The 16,421-nt window shown below is 46.1% G+C and overlaps 2 protein-coding genes across 11 annotated transcripts in view; both read left to right on the plus strand.

Moving 5' to 3' along the window:
* Positions 1–151: 151 nt before the first annotated feature.
* On the plus strand, positions 152–4,901 carry rnf6 (ring finger protein (C3H2C3 type) 6). Its single transcript, XM_086101309.1, has 4 exons — positions 152–303; positions 1,132–1,287; positions 1,639–1,797; positions 2,133–4,901. The coding sequence occupies exons 2-4, from the start codon at positions 1,140–1,142 to the stop codon at positions 3,965–3,967; spliced, it is 2,142 nt and encodes a 713-aa protein (XP_085957435.1). The 5' UTR covers positions 152–303; positions 1,132–1,139; the 3' UTR covers positions 3,968–4,901.
* A 489-nt stretch (positions 4,902–5,390) lies between these two features.
* The window catches only part of atp8a2 (ATPase phospholipid transporting 8A2), a 45,055-nt gene continuing 34,024 nt past the window's right edge, over positions 5,391–16,421 (plus strand). The window contains exons 1-5 of one of the 10 annotated variants that reach the window (XM_086101310.1): positions 5,391–5,405; positions 5,480–5,605; positions 6,066–6,273; positions 9,011–9,106; positions 13,779–13,956. In XM_086101310.1, the coding sequence (XP_085957436.1) occupies positions 6,231–6,273; positions 9,011–9,106; positions 13,779–13,956 (317 nt within the window). In that variant the 5' untranslated portion in view covers positions 5,391–5,405; positions 5,480–5,605; positions 6,066–6,230. Of the gene's footprint in view, positions 5,406–5,479; positions 5,606–6,065; positions 6,274–9,010; positions 9,107–10,444; positions 10,789–12,514; positions 12,561–12,628; positions 13,354–13,778; positions 13,957–16,421 lie in introns of those variants that run through there. The other 9 variants (XM_086101312.1, XM_086101315.1, XM_086101311.1 and 6 more) reach the window with 9 other exon arrangements.

Below are 16,421 nucleotides of genomic sequence, written 5' to 3' on the forward strand. Positions count from 1 at the left end.
TCGACGGCTGTACTGTACCTGAAATGGAGCAAAGTCAAGAGGTCTGTCTTTAAAAAATCGGTCTGTTAGCACCTGAGTAAAATGATCAGACTTTAAATTCGGACGGGTGCCTTTATATTCGTTACGTTTCAATTTGTTTCATGACAAAATCGATGTTTTGGCAACAGAGGAACGAACCAAGCCGAAACAACTAGCCTGTTATAACACGGACCGTATAGGCCGTAACACCACCTGGTCCCATCTTGGGTAGAGCGAGACAAGGGAAAACGACGGGAACCGTCCATATTACAGCTGCTCTATCGGGTACTATGCCATTTTACGTCGTTGTCATCTCACCTAAATTCACACCGGTGCTCGGTGTTATCGATCTCACACGTTGACTTGATAGCGCAACTGTTCATCCGATGTGTATCGGGTAATATTATTCATCTTCGGGTCGGCTAACGAAGCTAATGTTGTGTGTTCGGGTTGCTATTCGCTATCGTTACTTGCGCTAACTAGCTTAGGGCACCGCTAGCCACTGAGGCATTGCGCATTCCAAATGTTTCTTTGTGTCATTATAGTGAACGCCCAACTGGTGCTAGATTCGGTGGTCACACACGCTTCGCCGTCACCGCCTTATTTGTCGCACTTGCGAAAACAAGAACATTCTTTTGTCTTTGCCTTCGTTTACACGGATACCCTGTCCTTTGCGTGTCGTTCCACCTCCTCGCGGCGACGATTGGACACTCGGCCTGTCACTCAGCCACAGCGAGCCGTCGATTGGCTGCTACCGCAGGGAGGACAGCGTCGCTTTAGCTTGCTTTATCGCCCGCCTTCAACGTGGCCTTCCGTAGCTTCTGTCAGGAAAAAAACTTGGGCAATAAGAGCGCCCGCGACGATTACCTCGACGCGAGGGGGGTCCTTTAAAGACTATTTTGCGGGTCAATGATGTGCACGCAGCCGGACTTCGGGCTAAGCACGTTAACTGTCGGTTTTCGTCAGTGGGTGTTTCGAGGCAAAATGGATGACGCTGACAATGTAGCTGTTTATAGTTAAGGCAATCTGGTTTATTGGTTTACTGGGCGGTGATGTCAATTAACTAACTGGGTGAAGGGGAAATAAATGACAATGCTTTCTTGTGATTGCCAGCACTGTTCATGGTTATGGACCCTCCTGGTGGGGGAGACGAGCGTCGGAGACAGGCCGAGCGTCTTCGGAGGGAGGAGGCCTACTATCATTTTATTAATGACCTCAGCGAAGAGGAATATCGTCTTATGAGAGACAGCAACCTGTTGGGGACCCCCGGTGAGGAGGGACGCTTAGATTTAATGTATTATTTGCAGCAAACGGCGAAAACTGGTGGTGTTGGACACTAACATGTACAGGCGAAATTAAAGTTTTGTCCAATGCTTCAGTATTTTGGACAACTTGCTGTTTCCTAACGAGGAGCTGAAGGACACAAATCATGTTGATGCATGAATGGACCATTGTTTCCTGGTTCAGTTAAAATTGCCATTTACACGGCCTTTTTGGAAGTAGTATATATTGAATTGGCTTAAGAAGCCTTACAGTTAGGAAGCATGGGATACATTTTTCAACTTTTTTGCCATTGTTTCTAAGAGTATGTAACTGGAACCTGTCACCACCATCACACAGGGGAGGTGACCGCTGAAGAGCTCCAGCAACGTTTGGATGGAGCCAAGGAGCGCGAGTCATCTCAGCCAAGCACCGAGCAGCGCTTGCCTGCCGCCGAGCCGGTGGATCAGCAAAGCGGTAGCACTGAGGAGAGAGGCTCCGGTGGGAGACGAGGAGCTGGTAGGATGACCTCCAATTTTGTTTGGGTTTTAATACAAAATTTCCCATCGGGATTTATGATTAACCAGTCCAGGGTGTTCCCTGCCTTTTGCCCAGAGTTAGCAAATTGGAAGTGGAGAGCTGTCATGTTCCCCCCAACACACATGTGTTAGTTTGTGTGTCGTGGATAAATGTCTCTTTTGCTTCGTTTTTGTTTTTTCCGAAACTATTCTGTGCTCCCCTGAGAGCGGCTCAATCTCGGGTTGTTTTTTTTCCACTCCCTTATGTTTTTCTTTTCATCTGTGAAATTGGGCCGCTCAATCAACACTGAAGTCATCCGCATGCTTTCTTTCCAGGCAGCGTAGAGCCTGGGGCAGAAGCATCCAACGGAGACTCGTTGCTGGAGTGGTTGAACACATTCCGGCGCACCGGGAACGCCACCCGCAGCGGGCAGAGCGGCAACCAGACGTGGCGCGCCGTCAGCCGGACAAACCCCAACAGCGGCGAGTTCCGCTTCAGCCTGGAGATCAACATCAACCACGACCAGCCCGAGGCGGGGGAGCACGCTGACACTATGGACACGGCCGAGCAGCCTGTTGCAGACGCCGCCTCGGGTTCGACCTCGCCGCCGCGCCGCGCCGCTTCTTCGGCCGGAGCGCGGCTGTCCGGCATGCCCCGGTCGTCTCCTTACCCCATGCCTCGACCACCCCTCAGCAGGAGGATGCAGACTCGGCGCACGCGCAGCACCAGTAGCAGTGCCCTGTCCATGACCCCCCCTGCACTTTCAGCCCCTTTTGCGTCTCCTCCTCAAAGGAGAGGAGACACCTTGCACTCTGTAGTACCGCCGCCCACTGTTTCTCATTCGGACGAGTCGGCATCTACCCCTCATCTGCCCGCCAACGCAGAACCGGAGCGAAGCCGTGACAATGTGACATTATCTCTCGACTGTCCGCGCGTGTCGCCCCAGCCGGGGTCCCAGACGGCAGCGACGGGACAGGAAGCGCGCCGGACTCGTTCACGCGGACGTTGGCGCCGGGTGGCCGCCACGTGGAACGGCGGCGTCCCGGCACGCGCATCCAGACGAAGTCGTTCCCCCTTGCACACAAGCGCCGTGAGCATGCCAGCGTCCAGCAGCACCATCAGCGGCTCGAGCATCCACATCGTCGATGCCGGCACAAGCTCGGTTTCCATGGAGACGGGGGAGGTTGCGGCGGAACCAGCCGCCACCGCAGTGGAGCAGACCGCCGACAGCGTCGAGAACGAATCGCATTCAGCCAGTGCAGGAGGCTCGTCCTCAGTTCGCCGCCACCCCACCATCATGCTGGACCTGCAGGTAAGGCGGATCCGACCTGGGGAAAACCGGGACCGTGACAGCATCGCCAGCAGGACACGCTCCCGGGCTCGTGTGGCTGAGAACACCGTCACCTTTGAGAGCGACAGCGGCGGCTTCCGGCGCACCATCTCGCGCTCGGAGCGCGCCGGAATCCGCACCTACGTCAGCACCATTCGGATCCCGTTGCGGCGCATCAGCGAGACAGGCCTGGGCGAGCCCAACTCCACTGCGCTGCGCTCCATCCTGCGCCAGATCATGACCGGCTTCGGGGAGCTCAGCTCCCTCATGGAGACGGAGGCCGATTCCGAGAGCCCCAGCCACGTGGACGTCGGCGTTACGAATACAAGCACCGGCCCAGCGGCTCGTTTGTATGTCAATGAGAGCGCATCGGTACAGCCGGGCTCGGACGGTCAGGAACAAGAGCGAGTGAGTCCGGCCGGTGGCGAGGATGGGCCAGTCGACCAGGCGAGGCTCAGCGGCGGTCCGGCGAGCTCCACGGAAGTGCGGCCGCCGCCCACCAGCCGGGACACAAACAACCTGGTGGAGAACGGCACCCTGCCCATCCTGCGGTTGGCGCAGTTCTTCCTGCTGAACGACGAGGACGACGACGAGCACCCGCGCGGCCTCACCAAAGAGCAGATAGACAATTTGGCCACACGCTCGTACGGCCAAGCCAGCCTGGAGGGCGAGGCGGGCCGGGCGTGCAGCGTCTGCATCAACGAGTACGCGCAGGGCAACAAGCTGCGGCGCCTGCCGTGCGCACACGAGTTCCACATCCACTGCATTGATCGCTGGCTGTCGGAGAACAACACCTGCCCCATCTGCAGGCAGCCCATACTTGCTACGCAACATGATTGACCCGCTTTGGCTTCTCCTCCACTGCCGAGCAGCCGCCTGTACATATATTCGTTCATTTCTGTGAGGAAGTCGGTAGGGAAGAAGGTGGAAGCAAAAGTTCAGGAGAAGGGGTGGGAAATAGGCATAAATTCAGAGATTTAATAAAGTTTATTTTTTTAGGCTTGATTTCAGTTCCCTTCTCTGTATCTTGTTGGAACTTTTGTTCGCCCCTGCTCATACGTAGTCTGACACCATTAAGACGTCTTCCCTGATCAGAAAGGACTTTTTAATTTTGATTTGTCCGCTGTAAATATCTGACCACGGTTCAGGTTGATAATTGGCTTTTTCATCCAATTTTAAAATTCTTCCTTTATAGTTGCGCTAATAACATTGGGCATGGTGGTACCTGGAGTGCGCCAACTTTTTTGTTTGTGTTTTTTTTTAGCTCAGCATTTGAGACGCATGCCGTAAGCGCTATCACAATATGAATTACCGGTAAACTTGTAAGTTAAGACAGAAATGTATTTGAGTTTCAGTATTTAATTTGTAATAAAGTTTGTATTCATCTAGGTTCATTATTTATGATTTGTCAAGTTGCCCCGACGCCATCGCACAACAGTGCAGAAGCCGCCCTAACAATAAAAGCCAGTTGCTTTCCGATGATTTCACATGCAGAAGACAGGAATTGAGAGTTGTCATTTAGCTGTGCAATACATACAAATTACAGCCAAAAAAAAGTAGAATTATGATCACAATCATGCTTCATGAGCTATGTCAAATTGTGTGCAAATGAAGGAATACCCCTTTCTTCAGACCTGGCAGAGGCTCCTCATGTCACGAGTCAATATTTATTCCGTTTCTATTTAATGAGATGGGGAAAATGTGAACTTTTTGAAACCACGAATGTGTGTATCATGTTGCCATGTGATGACAGTAAATAAACACTCAAATGGTATGATTTTTGTTCCTACGTGCACGCTAATCGTATGCGGGCAGTGGACGGGTTCAAGCTCTTCTCCTTGACAACACAATAAAACTCGGCTTTGTTATGCTCGGTGACGCGTTTGTGTGCTCGCCATGTGTGTGTAAGCGATTGTAACCGTTATTACACTCTTTATAAGCTTTTATTTCCTCGTTCCTGTGTGAAAGTGCTGGGTTTGTTGACACGGTACGTAGATGTGCATTTGCGTGGAAGGACGCCACAATAGCGTAAACCGCGACGGAAAAGCGGTAGACGTCATTAGATGTGCATTTGCGTGGAAGGACGCCACAATAGCGTAAACCGTGACGGAAAAGCGGTAGACGTCATTTTTATTTCCTTCAAATTAAAATCGTTGCATTTATCTGTCGATTGTGCCCTTTAATTCATAACCATTGTGCACATATACCTTTTACTACAGACTTGACACAAGACGTACGTTAAAGAAAAGAGCGTTTGATGGAGCGAATGAGCCTAATTGTGAGATTCTAGCGTTTTATTATCTCCAGCTGTTGCGGAACTACCTAACCGATAAACATGTTTTGATGTTACAGGTGGATTCGTGTGGAAAGACGCCAGTGTTAACACTGCGACAGAACAAAGTTGTCATTTCCCCCACCGAAAAAAACCCCCGCTTATGGCTTTCGTTTCTGTCCTTAACTTCGTGACTTTGTCAAAATGTAAGTTTTATAATGACTTTCACAAAAAAACTTATGTCTCAACGAGCGTTAGCGTGACTACATCATCTTGTCCGACTACGGCGTTGTGTTTCGAAATCACTAACTTGCTAGCGGAACGAGAAACCTATTAGCATGCACCAGTAGTGTCGCGGATGAGAAATCGCTTGAAAAGACGCAAGTGCTTAGTAAAGCTCAATAGAAAAGAAGTACCCGTCCGTCTTTACTCTTCAACATAAAAACTCCAGATACATGTATCTTTGGTTTATGTCTTTTAAATCATAAGAGTTGTGTAAAGCTGCTTATTAGATAGTATTACCACGACGAGTAAGATGGAAAAAGACCGTTAGAGGGAATATATTACCTTATTCGTGTGAGTTTTAGCATCTTATTTTGATACACAAAACTACCCGACGGAACTAGCTAACATATTACTTGTTTCTTCTCCTCGTTCCTGGACCAGTGAAGCGGTCAGAACGAACGTGGTCCTCGGTCGTCAGCGGTACCAGCGGCCGCGGCTGCGAGCTTCGACTCGCCTTCGCCTCGACTCCGCTGTGGGCGAGCCGTAAGCGAGCATGTCCCCGTTGTTCCTTCCACTGTCATCGTCACCTCCTCCTCCACAGGCACGATGTACTTCAACCGGGGGGCAAAGAAGATCCACAGCGAGGGAGGTAAGAAAGACCAACGGCGGCTTGTGTGGCGTTTTATTAGCGTTACCAGAATGAATTGCGCACTGACGTGAATGGTTGGTTGATACGATGCGGGTGTGCGCGTGTGTTGACCGTGAATGTGAGAACAACGCAAACGTCGCCTCGTCCGTCCCTCAGACGAGGGTCGTGATGTCGCTGTCGCGGCTTGTCCGTTAGAGGCGTGTGTTTGCGTCCGCTATTTGGGTGCGCTTTCGTACTGGGCGTCGTTTGGCAGGCCGAGTTATGGAAGCGCTTTTGCGTTCGTTGGGAGCCAAAGATTTTTTGTGCACCAGCTGGACGAGGAGCCTATTAGCAAGCCGATTTAACGGTCACGTGACCGCCCGAAGCGCGCGCGACCTGGTAAGGGGAACGGGAGGCCTCGCTTTACGGCAGACCCGACATACGACGCCGGGAGAATGCAGTGATGCTAAAACTTGACATTTCAGCCCCAAATCATTCACGAAAGCAGACTGATTATCTCTGTGTTGAGCAAAACTAAGACGTTTGCAAACGCTAGCTTTTACCTTGGAAAACAACAATCAACATTTATGCTAATTGTCTGACATGTCTCCGACCAAACTGAATCATCATCAATTTATTTGTGTGCATTTTCTACATCAATTTGAAATAATCTCCTGGCAATACAAGGATGGAAATTTAATTAAAAACGTATTTTTTTCTCAAACGATTCGTTGATGATTTGGAAGAATAATCAACAGATGAATCCATAATTTAAATAATAGGTAGTTGCAGCCAGATAAGGGGGAAAAAAAGTATGAAAAAAAGACATGAGCGCCCCCCCCCTTCAAAATATAGCAATGATCATATAATTATCTAAGGCATAAAGAAAATGTCAGTAAATAACACACACACACACAGACACACACACTGCACCGAAACCAGTGGAATGTCCTCGAAGAGAGTAGAATGTGTTTGTCTTTTATTGTAATAGTCATCGGCACATATTGTCAGGCTGCTGCTATGCTCTTGTTACCTGTGTGTGAGTGTGTGTCTGTGTGTGTATGTGTGCGCTTTTGCCGCTTCCACAAATACAAAGGTCAAATGAGTAAGCGATAAATCATTAGTCATGGAATGAAACACTCGAAACGAGCATGACGAAAGTAGAAAGTCGGGCGCGTGTGCACATGGGTGTATCTATCCCGTATGGGCCCCATGCTGTAATCTCGTGGAGTGTGAGCTCTTGATTCTTTGCTCCAATTAGCGGCGCAACATTGGTCATGACACACATGGTTACCAAGCTGTTACATTTTGACCCATTAAATTCTCTATTTTTAAGATATTTCAATTTTTTTTCTTCTAACGTTAAGACATAATCTCTTGAAAAAACTTCATTCTGTTTTGTTTTTTTTCCCTCCCAGTTGTGAATATTTTTTTTGTAGAATAAAATATATTTCATCTCGTAACATGATGCAATTATTCTTCTTGAAAAAAATTATGTCTTAAAAGCTATTTTATTTTTAAATGGAACACTGTTCTTTAGGGTACCCCTACCCCCACAGAAATGTATCAATGTTAGTCCAAACTATTCTGGCTTATGGTAGAAACACAAAACAAAAAGGTCAGGAAAAGCCTACTAGAACTTCTGAACTTAATTTTATGGTAATACTTTAATTGGGTTCGGGTGTGTGCTGACTCCCATTTAACATGATCTTGAATGTGATTAGTTGAATCTGAACGCAGTCACCTCCCCAGCTATACGGGGGTGTGCACACTTTTGCAACTGCATTTTTTTTCATCTCAAAAAGAAATAATTCATCTTTGTGTTTGTTTTATCTCGCAAAACCCCTCCGTTTGAGCAGGGGTGTGTAGACTTTTTATATCCAGTGTAATTGTCAGCTTTCCAGATACAACATCTGCGCAAGCATGTGGCACACTTTAGTGTGTGTGTATGTGTGTGTCTGTGTGTGAATTGTGGTTATGTCATTCAGTGCGTCATGAGATGTCTTAGTATGTGAGGGGAAAGCGGGCATCTATATGAGGTGCGGCATTTATTTCTCTGTTTGTTAGCATGGAGGCTAATTCATTAATGCATGTTATTGTGAGCGGATGGCGCTCCTGTGAGTGATATGCAGTGCGCCCAACTGTCAATGTGTGCTGCTGAGATAATGTAAGGGTGAGCCGCTTTGAGGTACAGTATTTAGTAGTTCTGGACAACAGGGGGCGCTGCTGTGTTATAAATGACTGCCCGTCGTCTTGCACGCCATCCATACATCACACATGTAAGGTGATACAAATGTGTGCTCTTCGTGTGTGCATATTTTAGGGCTGAAAGAGTTTTGAAAAAAAATTGGAAAAATTCCTTCAATAGTGTGTGTGCGATTTAACATGTGATTAATTTTATTATTTTTTACCAAGGTCCTGAATTTTTTAACAAGCGATAAATGAATCTTGAGTAGAATAAATAATATTATATTTATGATATATAAATGTTTGGCGTTGCGTTAAGATATCAGTTCACCCTTTCATGCACCCTGTAACCTGATAACATGATAAGCTGTCCACTGTCGTAACCGCTGTCCCTCAAAGGGGTTAATATGACAGACACATTTATCGACGTGTCTTTGCGACTTGGAAACCGCATTCTCCTCCATTGCACGGTCGATTTCAATTGCATGAATTGTTCAGCCCTAGTATATTTACATCTTGTCTTGTTGTTGTGTGTTGTTCTCTCCCGCCCCCCACCGCCCGCGGCCCACAGAGCAGTTAGTGTTGACCACCATTAGGCAGGACGGTTCCGAGCCCAACGACCCCAGCCGGGGTGCGCGCCCCCGCCAGCCAGACAGGTTTGACAAAAGTGAGTGATGCAGGACCGGACGGCATTCGCAAAGGTGCATGTATGGCAGGAATAGATGTCACGAAACTCCTCCCCTCGGCTAACCCCCCCGCCCCCACCCAGCCCTCGAGAGCTGAAACTAACGGCGACTAAAGTGTTCCGTTTGGTGGCAAAAAAGTGAGCGCCAAGGGATTGAGTAAAGTGTAGCTACTCGGGGCCTGGAGTGATGAATGCCGGATTCGAACCCTCTCACTGCATGTGCTTATTTGGGGAGAAAGAAGGAACCATTGTGACAAGGTCACATCGCGACGAAAATCGCAAAATATTCGATCTGAAATGTTCTCACGGTTATCGTTAGGATGTGAACCGTTTCATATGTACAATGTAGGCAGCGAGGTGACGACTGACGAGTGAGTGGGGATGTATTTGACAAACATTTACCAGAAAGCCCTTGCATGCTATGCAACACACAACACATGCATGTCATGGCTGGACATGCCTGGCAAAGCGCTTGTACATGTGCATGTCTCAACCTTGCATGATTTATTTTTTTTGTTTATTATTAGCAAAGATCAATGCAAAAAAAACCCCCCAAAAAAAAACCAAAACAACCCAGAAGCAAAGGTGTGTGTACAAATATGGTGAAACAGTCCCAACAGGCTCCGCAAGCATAAATGACGAGAAAAAAAAGCCGTATTCTCTTTCAAAGAAAAAAAACATCGCGATGAGAAATAAGTCTCGTAAAAAATTGTCGTTATACAACTTTACGACAAAGATTCAGCGCCTCCACAAGCATAAATTGCAAGAACAGGAACATATTTTTAGAGGAAAAAAATTACGATAAAAAAAAAAAAGCTTTTAATCGCATAAAAAATATGCTGTTGCACAACATGAATCTCATAAAATGACGCCATATTTGTCAAATAATTGTTCCTTTATTTTTGTGTCATGCCAAAGTTTTCTTGAAAAAAATGTGTGCCATTCTTTGGAAAAAATTGTGACTCGTCATTGCTTTGTAATGACTTTTTTTTCCAAAATAAATTCACCACGTTCTTTTAATATTATGAATTTATTCTGACTTCATTACAACTTTTTTCTTCTCCTTGTGGAAAAAACCTACATAAAAACTTCTCGTTCTCATTATCCGCACATTTTTTTTCAATTGAAAATATTCCACTTTATTCTTGTAACATTATGCCATTTTATTTTTGTCAAACAAATGTGACTTCATTCATGTATTGTTCCACTATTTTTGTAAAAAAAAAAAAAAAAGCCATCGCTCCAACATGTTTCGATGCATTAGTCCCTGCGGACAAACGATCACTTTTTCCAGTCGAATCATTTGAGTCATTCGATGAATCGGTTCTTGTAGAACGAATGCACTTGATGTGATTTCCAACCGGTACCTTTGCGGTTACGTGTGTCTCACGTGTAGGATGACGAGCGTGTCTTGGCTTAGCCGGCAGGTGAAGTTGCAGAGCAGACATAGCGAGGATTAGCATGCCCGCGCTGTATCGTTCGGCCCCGTAAGAGGCTTTTTCGCCTCTCTGCTCCCCGCTGATCCGTCACAGCGTGGGAAATGGACCCGGCGGCAAGGTGGGAGACCAGGTCGAGCAGAACCTGCATATAGCGGATAAAAAAAGGGCTCTCGCCGAAGAGCGACATGGGACTTAGCGGTCGACTGGGCCGACGGCATTCTATTGGTAATGTTTTTTATTTTCTCACTTCTGCTCTTGACGTTCTCCTTTTTAGTCCAGAGCAAAAAAAAGAAAATTAATGAATCCGTTTTGGTTCAAAGTGTGGCGTTAGCATTGTTACGGTAAAACCTTTACTAGCCGTTTTGGCAGCGTTTTTTTCATACAGCCACAAGCACCTTTTATGAGTCAACAAAAGAAGTGACAACAAAGTATGATTTGTTTTGTCAATTCATTGACAGACAGCTTATTCGATTCCCAAGAACCAGCGACATGAACTGTTACTCATACTCATTTCAAAATGAGACTTATGCTATTAGGCTAATGAAGCTATTAGGCTAATGAAATGTAAAGCTAAAAATCCCAGCGCTATCGTACTGGATTATATCATCACTCACGGAATCGGTCTTTCAAATTGCTTCGTTGCAAAAAAAAAAAAAAAACTGCTGTGTAATGGACTGTAAATGGGCTGTTTATTTAGCAACCATCTCTGGCTTGTCATTAGCCGTTATGCTAATGCCTCCAGCAGGCTATTTAAGAAAGCATCTGCTTGGTAAAATCTCAGGGTGTCTCTCATACTTGTGCGCGTAGCCAAATGGTCCCAATCGACTTGCAGATGGCTCCCAAACGGCTATCAGGCCGCAGTATCTTTTTGTTTTCCGAGTTCTGGGTTGAAGGTTACCACAAGCGTGTTACCACCCGCTCTCGCTTCTTACCCGTGCGTCCGGCCCCTACCGCGCTCCCGCGTTGCTTTTTATTGGTTAAAACTTATAGCGGGCTTCTAATCCCATCAAGAGGTGCTGAGTAACCCGAGCGTTGATCTGCTCGGAGCCAAAGTGGGGCTCCCGGAGAATAACATTATTGATCGGGAATGGCGGAGGCGTAACAAAGGCCACTTGTGGACAACCGGGATAGGCGGCATGTACAGTACATTCGAGGTTAAACGGCTCATCCTGATTTGCAGCGGGGAGCGATTGCCATTGTGACTTACGGGCCCGCAGGTAATAGCCTGCTCGCAGATCCACAGATAAGACAGACATTTGTTATCATTTGGCCGGTAAGGACTTTGACCCGTGTGGAGAGCTCACGGCTCGGTGTCGAATAGAATAGAATAGGTCTTTGAGTGCTGCGGGATACTCAATCCGCCAGACAAGGCCCCGGCCTTTATTAGTTTCTAAATTATTGAAGCACCAGGCCGGGCTTGTTGTGTTCACTTGCAAGGAAGTGTGTTCCAGCCAGACCGACTCCCATGAGGAATTAGGTCTGAGTGAGTTTGAAAACTAATCTAATTGCCCACCCTCCATAATTGCTATTGAATATGAGATGATTTTTTTTCAAGGACATCAGACTTGGGTGTTATGTTCGGCTTATGCTAAAATAAAAGCAAATGAGGCGTGAATAGATATGAAAAACTGTTCAGTCTACTTCAATTAGTTGTTAACTTGCGACTCGCAATGTGAAAAATTCTATTCGACGACACTGCGATGTTGATTTGAATAAATTATTCACGACAGCTCTTAATTAAATTGATCGAATCATGAATCGAATGTGATTATTGGATATGGTGCTTGGCAATATTGACAAGGTGTTCCATCCTGATAATGAAACGTACTAGTACCTTGAGATACGTGTGACTCAAGTTACGTGTTTTTCAAGATACCAGCCATTGTTTGTTTGTTTTAACTTTGAAGCATTAATTTGAGCTACCGGTACTTTCACTCTATGGTGACAATAGCCGAGGAGGAGCACCGGGCCCGACCGGCAATAGCGAAAATCCACAAGTAAGTGACGTTCATTATAATTTTAGTGAGTTTCATTTTCGCCTTAATACCTTACATGAGCTTTTGGGGTTCATATTAAATATCTTTATTTCGGTATTACTCTACGTTCTTACGGCAGAAGGACGGCCAAACAGTCGGTCACGTTACATGACAGTATTACGCAATATTTAATTACCTTTTTATTTTTTATTTTTTTTCAAATCTTGCACTCGATGAATACTCCATATGTTCAAAAACCTAAAACTAATACAAAAACTAATAAAAATTAAAGCAAAGCATTTATGCAAAAAAACCCCCCCTGCTTTTAAAAAATTACTATAACTAGCCCCCCAAAAAAATTCTAAATGAGATCAAATTTAACAAAAATAAATAAATCCTGAAGTATTATAACCCACGCTTCAGCTCATCAAAGATTGCCAGACAGCGGATCGAACCACTCGCCGTTCATTCACGCATATGTGCTACTGCCCCTTTAAGAAAGCGGAGCCCCGGGTTTGCCCCCCTCCTCTTTCTCCTCCCCGTTGTCCCCACCCACTCACGGAGACTCGCCACTCCATATGGCTTCCTCTCGTCATCCGGGCTGTCGGCAGCAGCAGCAGCAGCAGCAACGCGCCGCTCGCCATCACGCCGGAGGGAGGAGGCACCTCCGATTGTAGGACTGAGTCGCGTTGTAGTAGTAGCAGGAGAGTTTCCTGATGGGGAGGCGTCGGAGTCGGAGGGGGCCGACATCTTGACATCCGGACTTCCTTCTTGGAAGAGCCGTCGCTTTGGTTCCGTCCGTTTGTCCGTCCAGGTCTGCAGCTGAGTCAATGGCGTGCGGGGCATGGCTGGGGGAGTCGGAGGAGGCGGGGGGGGGGCGAGATTGTTGCATCCTCTTGTCACTTGACAGGGTTCTCCATGTGCTGCTTCCTGGAGGTGGGCCCGGTGTGTTTGTTGCCTATTGTGCACCCCTCAGCACATCCATTATTAGCACAAGGGAGTGGGGGGTGGGGGGGGGGCAAGAGTGGGAGGGTGTCCCACAGGCGCATGGAAAGGCAACACACACACTCGGCCTACAGTAAATGTCTTTTGAGTGTGTGCGTGTGTGTGTGAGTGTTACCCTCCATCCACCCACCCTCATCTGCCTGTCTGTCTCTCACCATTCACCCCCCACCCCTTCCTTATCCTTATACCCCCCCCCCCACTCCACCCCACACTCCCCACCCCTTACTCACCCAGCCTCGCCTCTGTCTCATCAATCCAACGGCACAGGACCCGCTTGCTCGTCGGCCGGCTACCACAAGGCGGATGATGAGATGTCCGGCACCACGTCGCAGGCGGAGCCCGTAGACGCCACGGCGCGCGGCGTGCTGCTCAACCGGCCCCAGACCACCAAGTTCTGCGACAACCACGTCAGGTAGGCACCGATCACATCAACACGCAAAGAAAAAAAAAAAGACAAAATAACTCACATACAACCCCTTGTTCAAATGCAATGTTGTAATGAGACCAGGGTAACTTTTTCCAGCATTAAAGTGATTAATATAAAACATAAGTTAGCGAGAAGAAATCAAAACAAACAAATGCGGTTGCACAAGTGCGCAGGCCTGAGGATGTGGCTGTGCTCAGAATGAACCAATCAGATTCCAACTCAAAACTGTCACCATTTCAAGTGCCTCTGATTAACCCCCAATAAAGTTCAGATGTTCTAGTGGGATTTTCTTTCTACACTTTTGTCGCCACAGCTGACGGCGCAAGCTGTCATGAAAGGAAAAAAACCCAACAAAATCCTGTCTTCTCATGTCTGGACAAGGGGGCGGGGTCTTAATCTTTCAGAGAAAAAAAACCCCACACTTGTCATCTCCCAAACACACGTAGGAAAATATATGGTCCCACGACACCAAGATTGAACTTTCTTTTGCATTCATTTCAAAAAAGTAGGTTTGGCGCCATGTCAGTGGTGGTACAAATCCTTCAAGGGAAAAGAAAATGTCAGGAAAAGCCTACCGGAACATCTGAACTTTATTTGGGATGAATCAGAAGCCCTTTAAAAGATGGCAGTTGTGTGCCGAGTCATCTGACATGAGTTCGAGTGTGATTGGTTCCTTCGAAACACAGCCACATCCCCAGTTATAAGTGGGGTGTGCGCACTTGTGCAACCACATTAGCTCACTTGATTGTTGTCCTTACATTCCTGAAACGGTTTCACTTTTTTTTTTTCCAATGGGCTTTTAAAAGTTGTCGGTCACAAGAACGGTGTAAAAAATGTTTTGAAACAGTTAGGATTGGTCTCATTTGTTTATTTCACAAAAAAGCTGAGATTTGAACACGGGTGTGTGGACTTATTATATGTCCTGTATATGCAACAAATCGTTTGTTTTTTTTTTACACATTTCTGCCGAAAACACGTTAAGGTCTTCAAGAGAAAGACGTCACTTGTGGAAGTAGATAAGAAGGCGCTTTAATAGCTCATCCATTATGTGATTATTTGCGGCAGTCCCAAAGGTGAGAGGCCCAAAGTGGAACTGTGGCCACAGTTGAAATTTGACTTAATCAGTGCGTGCACAAAAATATTTAGGAATAGATTTTTTTTTGGGGTGGTCTAATCTTAATGTATTTTCATCTAATATTTTTTTGCTAGTTTTTGTGTTTTATTTTCAGAATTTTGTGTATTTTAATAAATCCTTTTTTTGTATTTTTGAAGTATTTGGGTGCTTTAAAAAAATTTTTGTCTTGTTTTTTTCCAATTTTATTCTCATATTTTTTATAAATTTGTTGTCAAGTATTTTCATATTTTTCATCTAAATTATTTTTTGGGTTGTTTTTCTGTCTTTTTTTTTTTTTGGTCTGGTAAATTTATTTTTAAGCATTGTTTTTGTATGATCAAAACAGGTTTTAAGACAACCCTCATCATTTTTGCTCACTGCTATCCAAACTATTCGCAGTGTTTTGGAGTGACAATATTGTGGGCTACATGTTTTTTCCGCCAATACGAAGAGTAAAAGTGTGCGTTAGTCTGTCACTCAGTGCATCGTGGCCAGCATATCGTAAGCAGCTGCACCCAACGGGTGGGAAGCTCTTCCGCTGGTGTCTTCTGTTTTTGGAAAAAACAGTCCAGGCGTTTTTTTAAGTTAACGCCATAGTCAAAAGAAAGAAAAAAAGAAAACAGCGAACACAGGTGGCGAGGGCTGGCTTTCTATAGTGGATAGTGAGTGCAACAAAGCGGCACTAATGCACAGGTTGCATAAAAAGTGGCGACGGTGAAATATGGAGCTGCAGAGCAGATCCAGATAAAAGCTCCGAGGCTTTAATCTTACTGCAATCAATACGGCTCGTGAAGGGTTTCAGGAAGACCCGCGCCGCTGCATTTTCAAACCTGAATGGCATTAGGCCGGCTCCTGAAAGCCGAGATTTTTTTTCAACTAATATTGGCGCAGCAATTGAGCCAAGAGAGCCCTCCGGTTGCCGAAAATACACACAAATCACAGCACTTTGCATCACTACGGTGGCGTGTGTCCCACCTGGGTTTAAGTTATAGATTTTGACATTGTACGTAAGTGTTGGAGAAGTGCTTGGTTGGAAAATCCACCAAAATTATGGCAAAAAACAAAACAAAAACTGCAGTATAGCAGGCACTGGGCCCCTGCATATTTGCGGTTTGGCACATGCGAACTCGCCTATAAAAAAATATTTTTGCCAATTTTTTTTGTGGGGAAATGCCTATTGGCAGTCAATCAGCGCTGATTTAAGATTTTTTATTTATTTTATTTTTTTGCCAGGGGAATTAAAAAGTGTTTCGAGACAGTTAGAATTTGTGTTCAATTTGATTTATTCGATGAAAAAATACAGAGAAAAAGCTAGATATTAAGCAAAAATTCCGAA

The sequence above is a fragment of the Hippocampus guttulatus genome, chromosome 21, assembly GCF_054856545.1.
Source record: "Hippocampus guttulatus isolate MCC_2025c chromosome 21, RoL_Hgut_1.0, whole genome shotgun sequence".
Classification (NCBI taxonomy): Eukaryota; Metazoa; Chordata; class Actinopteri; order Syngnathiformes; family Syngnathidae; genus Hippocampus; species Hippocampus guttulatus.